The 9330-nt window shown below is 41.7% G+C and overlaps 1 protein-coding gene across 3 annotated transcripts; it reads left to right on the forward strand.

Moving 5' to 3' along the window:
* Window positions 1-2006: 2006 nt before the first annotated feature.
* On the forward strand, window positions 2007-6494 carry RB195_011925 (uncharacterized protein; the record flags this gene model as incomplete). 3 transcript variants are annotated; one of them, XM_064193551.1, is made up of 6 exons in its annotated part: window positions 2007-2064; window positions 2143-2339; window positions 3639-3737; window positions 3804-3943; window positions 5462-5506; window positions 6335-6494. In XM_064193551.1, the coding sequence occupies 6 exons, from the start codon at window positions 2007-2009 to the stop codon at window positions 6492-6494; spliced, it is 699 nt and encodes a 232-aa protein (XP_064051132.1). The 3 variants fall into 3 exon arrangements, with proteins under 3 accessions (XP_064051132.1, XP_064051133.1, XP_064051134.1); XM_064193550.1 differs by lacking the exon at window positions 5462-5506; XM_064193549.1 differs by lacking the exon at window positions 5462-5506 and having other exon boundaries at window positions 2059-2092.
* Window positions 6495-9330: the final 2836 nt, after the last annotated feature.

The raw sequence follows: 9330 nt of genomic DNA on the forward strand, positions 1-9330 counted from the left end.
AAGATGGGTGAAAATCTTGAACATGGTATAGATCAGAAAATAATACTAATCGCGGCTACTACAGGGTTAAGCAGTCCAACCAGACTCTTCGAAGAATTTTGTTTGATGTGGTGAGTGAACAAGCACCGAGTTTCCTTCAATACATCTTGAAGTTTAATAAACATTTGTTCCATGCTGTAGTGGACCACCGAACAACGAGATCCCAAAGTCAGAGCGCATTTAATAAATAGTAGAAGTTCCATATGGAAATAAGGCGAATTTCGCCCTCTTAAAGGCGCTCGGACAGCCCTCTCGATTCCATCATGCCCGAGAACCTCTGCATATCATGTGGCGTTACAGTACCACACCCATACAGATTCCTTTGAAGTTTTTGTGCTTCAAAATCAGAACAGAAGTTTACATAAAAACTCGAGAAGAATCTGAGAACGCAGACGACAATTCTGGATCCCTTGGCCATCGTTTCTGGAATTTTATGTCAGGAGTAACTAATAGTAAAAACAAGAATATGACCCATGCTGGTATTTTAAACTGCAAGGAGCATAACAAGCACTATTTAGTGATATTTCGACCATTGTAAACAATGTACGATAGATCCAGCCCGCCGGCGCATCCAAAGATTTCTGCAACACCGCATTAGTTCACGCAAAATTGCATCCAAAAATCCTTGGATATTATTTCCGTCAATGGTCACATAAGCACTATAAGAGCAAAAGAAAACGAAAATGCATAGTTAACAGTTCCATTGTGCTTTTTAACATGTAGCCAAGGTAAAAAAATGGCAAAAATATGAAGGGGATTGAAATTTTCGTAGTGGCATGAAATTTCTAAGCTTGTGATTGTTGGTCCCGCTCCGAACTTAGTTAGCGTTAGTTAGTTACTTAGCGAAGTACGAACGTCTCCTTTTCGATATCTTTGTTCGCAATGCTGAACATCTATATAATTTAATATTTAATTTAATTTGCATTCGGATTCTGTGATCGTTAGTGCTGTTAGTCCCAAGCACTCATTCCAGGTTATCAGACTACTTGCAAGGATTTGAAACCTAGAACAAATTTCTTAGCGTTACGTAGCGGTCGTATTTCCCTTATCTTCGCCTAGCCGATAACTAATAGGCAAAGATTGATTATTGCACTTTTTTGCGGTCAAAGGCAGTCAGAGCACAATTTTCTGCGTCACTAATTCTTTTTCTTTTCTTTAAGTTCACCATTTTATATATTCTCGAAGCTTTTTGTTTTATTTCCTTTATGGTAACAACAGACTCTGTGATAAGCCTTAGAAAAAAATGTTATATTCCGGCTAGGTTTCGATTTCCTTCGGAAAACTGAAAATTCTCTTCGTTATACGAAGTTGTTCTTATTTCTCCAAAGTTATTAAAGCGCTCTTTTGAAAATTCCGTTCCCATAAAAGCTACAGTATTGACGTCATTTTTTGTTTAATCAACATTACATCTTTCGAACAACGCCCGCAACACCATGCATTTTGGGAACAAAACAAAAACGCACGCAGAGTGAAGGCTGAAACCGGTAAGTAGGGCGAGAGGTGTTGAATCACAAGAACTGTCCTCGACAGGGATTCGGTGAGCATTAATAAGCTACCCTTGTCCCATTCCTCTGCTAACTTACTGCACTAACCTACTAACCAGGTCACATACAGTAGGTTCAGATCCCATCAACCATCATGCGAAGTTATGTGGGGTCAAAACGACACGAAGCACGGTGCAGTTGCGTAAGCGCCTGCACTTGAAACGGCGCGGTGCAGATAGCGGTTGGAATCAAGGTGGGACCATCGCAAACTGCAGCGAACAATGGTCCCAGGAAGGATCCCCTGCGGATTCTAACCGTTACGTTAACGATCGTGCTTCATGTCGTTCTGACTCTACTGTACTTCCCGATCGCTTCGAATCTCTCGAATTCGAACTCCACGATTCGAATTTCTTTTAACACCTGTTTGAACTCATTCTTAATAGCAGCTCCACTTCATTTTATGCAACAACACTCTGCTAATCGATGGTGACATTTCCAAACAAGTTCTCAAGCGTCACGCAATTCTGCAGACGTTATGCAAGTCCGCATTTGCACAAATGATCACATTTGTAAGTACGTAAGTATATGTATCACAGTAGAATTAATTGTATTTATTAAGGTATGACCATCAGTTTTCCTACTCGAGTATTCGTCTATGGAACTCTAAAACGAGGTGAACCAAATGCTAACGTAATCAGCGAAACAGAAGGAAAATATCGTTTCATTGGTGTGGGACGCACAAAAATGCCGTATCCGCTTGTTATTGGATCTAAATATAACATTCCATTCGTAATTAACGAGCCGGGGAAAGGACACGTAAGTCTTTTCACCTGCTTATGTTCTTCTTTTTTTAAAGTCATATTAAGACTTCAAGATAAAATCAACATTAGCTAATAAGCGTTTCATTTTGCGGTTAAAAGGAAGAGAATTTACAAAAGACTTCTTTTGCAAGATATCTATTTCTTTTCTAAGAGCTTAGTAATTATTTTTAGTTGGATTCACCAATGTTCGTTTGGGGAAACGCAACATTCCAGCAGCAACTCGCACTTTCTGTAGTTGATACACTCTCTACCCCACTCTCAACACTTCCCCGCTCGAAATCACAACTCTGTCATGAGGGAAACATAAGTGCTATAGCTTACATATGAGGTGTAGCGATTAACTATTAAAATCAATTAATTCCAATGCTTGGTGCTACAGTCGGGTCAAAGCAATCAAGAAATTGCCTCGTTATGTGAGCTGAAGTCTATGATTTCTACATTTGTTAAAGATCTTCACCATCCTAGAAAATACAAGTCTAAAACATTACCTGTATCAATGGAATGAACAAACATCGGAAACCTCCCCAAATGCTGCCCTCAGAACCCGCGCCACTCTACACGTAAGTGTCTCCTCACAGTATTTTGCACACTAAATCAGAATTGAACACGCCCGTTCATATATTCGGGTCAAAACGACGTGAAGCACGTACGCAATTGCGTACTTGGCTTCTCTCGAGGCGCTTCGGTAGAGCGTAGCGGCTAGGAACGTGGTGAAACCCCTGCTGGCACCACCCAACGCTGCAATTTCCGACAGTCCCAACTCGGTTCCGACTGCTGCCTCCACCGCGCCATTTCGGGCGTGCACGCAAATGCACCGCAACTACACTCGTGATTCATGTCGTTTTGACTCTACTATAGAAAACTATTCGATGATTTGTTTTTTCTTATTTAGAAGCGTTCCCCGACAACATATATAGTAGAGTCGAAACGACATGAAGCACGGTGCAATTGTGTAAACGGTTGCGCTCGAAGCGGCGTGGTGGAGATGGCGGTTGGAATCGACGTGGGACCATCGCGAGCTGCAGCGATGGATGGTGCTAGCGAAGGTTCTTCAACGCACCACCGCGTTGCTTCGATCGTAGCCACTTACGCAACTGAATCTAGCTTCGCGTCATTTTGACCCGATTATATTAACGAAACGTCTGACGCGAAACGGCTCCATAGAAAAGGGAAGGAGAAGGAACAAGACCACTTTTATCAGCTAAACCATCACTTGTACACTCCTAGTTCTCTCTTCGGTCACGAGGACCCATTCGCTTCCATTTCATTCGTTCACTATAAAATTTCATTCCAGCAAATACAAGGAGAAGTATACGAAGTCGATGACATAAAATTAAAAATACTGGATGCTTTAGAAGCCTACCCAACTCTGTATTGGCGTCAAGTAGAAACGGTAAGAACTCTTATTCATTTTGATGGTTACTGTGTGCATAAGTCCAACAAATATTGAAGATTTAAGATAGTTATGGATAATAATACGGAAATATCAGCTTGGATCTACCTCTTGAGGAAGTGGCGTCCGGATATCTATGAATCATCGACGCCAATGATGTCCAGTTACTCAAGCAAAGGACCGCACGGCAGGGAATACGTGAGCAGGTGTGGTGATAGAAGAATTCACATCAAATTTACTCAAATTTAACTACATGACGGTACTTTTCAAGAAAAATAGCGTTAGTTATTGGGGGACAAAGCAAAATATCAGTGGAATCATGGGGAATAACATCTTGACTGGAAGCTACTTCCCTTTGATAATTTGCCGCAAATCATTTTGGGTGCAAACGTAGTTGGGAGGGGGAAAGCACTCAACGCTGCTGTAATTGAGCTCTACTTTTGTCCGTAAAACGTCTATCGATCACAAAAACAGTTCTTAAAGGCAGCAGCATCATGATTCTGATGTGGTATGGATCTCTCATGGAAAGGTTCTACACGAAGTCGTAGCTCACTTCTTCGTGATCGTCGTAAGAAACGCATTGGAATCGTTTTAGTTTCTACGAGATGCATTAGAGCACGCCTCTATGCACACGTTCCGTTTCCCTCGGTAGTGTATTCATTAGTTTAACTTGAATAGGCTGGTGCAGGAACCCCTATTAATCCTCGAAGGCTCGCTCGTTGATGCGGCGCGTGCGCAAGTGTGGCGCGTTGCAACGCAAGCCGCCCTCAGGGCCGTTTTTGACCGCAACTACGGAGAGATGAGTCGAAACACCTGGTTTTCTGCAAACTACGACGCTGTATAGAAATTTCTCATGGGAAATCCATACCACGTCAGATTCGTGGTACGCTGCCTTCAGGTGACAAATGGGTTTCTCGTTTGAAAAGCATTTGAGAAGGCGATAGTTCATCAATCGACAGCTCATTACTAAGTCAATCGGGCCCTATAGCCTAGCGTTATCCTCGAAGAAATGCAGGCTAAAGATACTTAGATAAACAAAAGAAGATAGGTCAAGAACTACTGATGTTTTAACTCTGTCTTAGTAGCTTTAGCTTACATGTCATGAATCCTCGAAGATTACTGCTTAGGTTTAAAGGCATCACCCCACGAATATGAGGTGGTGCAGATTTCAGGTGGAGTATTCGTATACGGGATGGGAGACTATGGAGAGGGGGGTGATTCCGTCCATTTCTTGCTAATTGCCGTAAAAAACGGCCCGGAATATGCGGCGTCGCACAAGACTGGTGGCGCGCTCCAATCGAACCTCTTGTAAAAAAGGGTGCGCCAAAACGAATGAAGCCGTATCTTCCGAGCCGTTTTTTACGGAAATTAGGAAGAAATGGACGGAATCACCCCCCTCTCCGTAGTCTCCCATCCTGTATACGAATACTCCACCTGAAATCTGCACCACCTCAGATTCGTGGTGATTAAGGAGCCGACTGACTTAGCTGTTCACTTCCACTGATGAATAGTCGAGTCGTTTGATGAACTATCACTTTCTCAAATAGAACAGACATTTGTCATTTATGAACGGTTTTCTGCTCTACAGATGTTTAGCGTTCAGAAGTACAGTTCAAGTAGAGCAGCGTTGAGTGTCCCTCCCCAGCTGCCTTTGGATCTCATTTTGCCTTCGTCTTTTGTTTTTCTTCCGTCCATTTACCTTTTTAATGGTTCTCAAACTACAGGACGACAAGATACCCACTTCACACATTGGTTACTACGCCTAAAAAGTGTGCAAGTTAACATAGAACGGGATTTTTTTCTTACACATATATTATCTGTGATAGAGCTATTAGAGTCGTAGAGAGAGGTTAGACTCCTGTTCACTGTTCATTTGTACTGTGAATGCATCCACTTTTGATGTTAAATAACACATTACTTTCACATAAACTTTCGTTCCTGTCTCATATCCACTTCTCGAAATTTCCATAGTCGGGTCAAAACGACATGAATCACGAGTGTAGTTGCGGCGCATTTGCACGCACGCCCGAAACGGCGCGGTGGAGGCAGCAGGTGGAGTCGAGTTGGGACCGTCGCAAACTGCAGTGATAGGTGGTCCCAGCAAGGGTTTCACCACACTCCTAGCCGCTACGCTCCACCGAATCGCCTCAAGAGAAGCCGCGTACGCAATTGCGTACGTGCTTCGTGTCGTTTTGACACTACTATAGATACCATTTTACACAGAGAAAACAAAGAAAACGGTGTTTTACTTTAGCCTGAAAAGTGGTACAGTTGCGAAGTAGTCAGCAGCTGGGCTCGAGGTGGGACCATCACTAATATGTGTAGTCTGGTTGCAACATGCGTGAAAGTCTCGCGTCGATCGCAACTGCGCGAACCCCTTCGCAGTTGCACCATACTTCACGTCCCTCCTACCCGGTTAAAGTATTATGAATCTGACAATTGCTAATCTGATTGATTTGATCCACTCTAGCCTAATTTGTTTCAACTACCGAATATAGAAAAACATCATACACTTTCTAATTGTTCTTGAATGTGATCTCGCTATGAAGTTATATGTTAGCAATTTCCTTAATAGAAATGCTTGTACCTCATTGCAGGTACATCCGCGCAAAAGACATGCTAGATGATTCCAGTTATAATCTTCATGCTGATATTCAAGGCGGTGATCCAACAGATCCAATCACTAAAGCTGCATCAGACGCAAAAGCTGTTGAAGATGCAAGAAATTGCATTGATCAGCAAAAGGAAATAAATTGACTGGTTATAGTGAAAACTGCCAAAACGACGACGACTTATGGAAATAGAGGCGCACGATCTGGATACTGTATCGAAGCATCTCACAATAATTCTGCCATGAATGTATCGCATTTGTTAAATTCTATGAGAAACATGTCAATTTCTCAGGAAAAAAATCACAATCAATCAGTTCAACAAAAAGAAACAGCACAAGAAGGAGCAGAAACGTTGAAGAGATATTTAGAATACTTTAGGAAGTTGAACTGAATTGAACTGAACTAGTTCACCATATCACACTCGCGGGAGAGTTGATAGAAGCCATAGGTTCTTTCAACGGTACAACTAAGATCACACAAACACATACAAAATGCGCTTGCTTGAAATATCAGTGGTAGAAACGGAAGAGAAATACTTTCTTCAAACAAACAAAAAAAAAAAAACATGTGATGACACTAACTTACGAACGATAGCGGTAAGATAAATACGGAAAATATGATATCATGCGAACACTTGTAGTAGCAACAGTTGAAAAGGTGTTTGCATGTTTACTTTTTGGCAGCATAATTCAAAATGAAAACCCTTCCCAATGCTGAGGTCTCGCATTTTGATCTTTCACTTATTATCATTGACTTATTGGCGCGTCTACCCTCTCTCTTCGTCGTGTGCTAATACCCTACGGATCTCAGCCCGTATCGATCCCAAGAATACGTACGGGTGGTTCGGTGATAGTCGGGTTAAAACGACATGAGGCACGGTGCAGTTGCGTAAGCGGCTGTGATCGAAGCGGTGCGGTGGAGGTTGCGGTTGGAATCGACGTGGGACTACAGCGAGCAATAGTGTCAGGGAAGATCCCCTCTAGATTCCAACCATTACGCCCACGACCGTGCTTCATGTCGTTTTGACCCGGCTATACTTCGCGATTGAATATGAACTCTCTAAAATTTCTTTAAATATTTCGTTTGTTCATAAGGATTTTTGGGCAAAATGTATTAGGGGGACACTCAGTGGCGTCCTTGTTTCTCTAAGTACATGACTAAATTAGTCGGGGCCCAGAGGCGGGGGCACAAGGGTTTCAGGTGGGTTAAGCCGTATCATCCCACATTCGTGGAGTGATGCCTTTAAGCATTAGTCTTAGAGGATCTCTCCTCCCCCAAATACATATTCCTCGCTAGGGGTTACAACAAGAGGTCTACATACACACTCTGAATGGCAGTGAAATCGCGACCATCATATAATCTAACACTGCCGCACTGCAATATTAGTACATCAGGAAATCAAACTCGGTTTCCAACGTCTGGATCAACGTTTCCCAGATCAGATCGACGTAACAGTAGATCCTGTCATAAATAATGTCCTCTTTTCTCAACTACAATGGACAATTTTTTTTGGTTATGGACAGCAAAATTCTAATAAAGATGCATTGAAAGTCCATAAGAAAATTAAAGATGATTGTAAACAATGATGGTGCTTATATTTTGAGTCAAAATAAAATCTTCTCTGTCTTATTTCCGAAAAAATACGCGTAGAATGCAACATTATTAATGGGACCACTCAACTACAATCTCAGAACATCTCAGAAAAATATTTCCAGAATGCTCTGATAACAATGGCACTGCCAGTTTTATTTCCGGGAGGAGCACTACCATTTCCTCGAGATATAGTCGATTTCAACTACTTTTTTTTTTGGTTGATTTGATTCTATGACCTTCAACTGATTTTTCGCATAAAATGGGTTCAAACGGTGTAAAACTCTAGTTTGCTCCGGACCATTGAGATGAGTGAAGGTCCCAACAGCTAATTTCCCCGCTCCAGTTGAAGGGCCGCCGCTTATGCAACTGCACCGAGTTTCACGCCTTTTTGACCCCATTACATTGCTTTGATAGTGGGTATCTCCATTAGAGGTTATCACATATGTTAACTACGAACATCAATTATCGTTGTTTTTCTTTGATTTATTTGTATATGCAAGGGGAATTCCAAAATCGACACCAACAGTCTCGAGGATCGAAGATAAATTAAAGCCTACATTCGGATCCTGCACTATTGAGAGAATCAATCGCTCCTGTCAAGAAACATCCCGACATCTTCTGAGCATCAGACCCATAATTACTTTGCCATTATGAAGCGATTTGTTCACAACACTATCAGATCCATCACCATATTCATTTCACTAAGAGTACTGCAACAATATAAAACCACCGTGATGTAGAGTACTCGAACAACAACAACAACAACGTCATTGCTTCCCACCAGTCTAACAGCGGAACGATAGCGTGCACCTAGCGGAGAGAAATCACCCCCATCAGTAGGCATCAAGAGATGAGCATTTCCGCTGTTAATAACTCATATTTAAATATAAATATCTGTGAAACCGTCTCATGACTGCAAACAGGGGTAAACGAAAGAAATAGGAAACAACTCGCGACAGCGAAAATTCTCACGAGCTAACAAAACATAACCCTAGTACATATCTAAACGAATCAATCTGTCAATCAATGGAATTAACAAAAACAATTTTCTCGTTGAAATACAATGCGCCGACGTATGATAATGCTACACGAAGAAACTAAAATTGTCTAATCAATGTTGCCGAAAATAAACTCCAAAACCTGATCGAAATTTAGAAGAAGAACGGTGTAGTCCTACCAGATGACAAAACGAAAAACTAAACTGTACAGTAAAAACGAAAGCCACTTAAAAACATCACAAACAGGAAAAAACTGGTGTCCTGGGGGTTTGTAAAACTGGTGGTTTTGTATGAATTGTAGGCGATTTAATAAACAAGCCGCGCCTAATCATGTAAACGGCATTAATTTCGATGTGGCGACAACACATAAGGACAACAGAATTAAACAGC

This window comes from Necator americanus, chromosome III (genome assembly GCF_031761385.1).
Source record: "Necator americanus strain Aroian chromosome III, whole genome shotgun sequence".
Taxonomy (NCBI): Eukaryota; Metazoa; Nematoda; class Chromadorea; order Rhabditida; family Ancylostomatidae; genus Necator; species Necator americanus.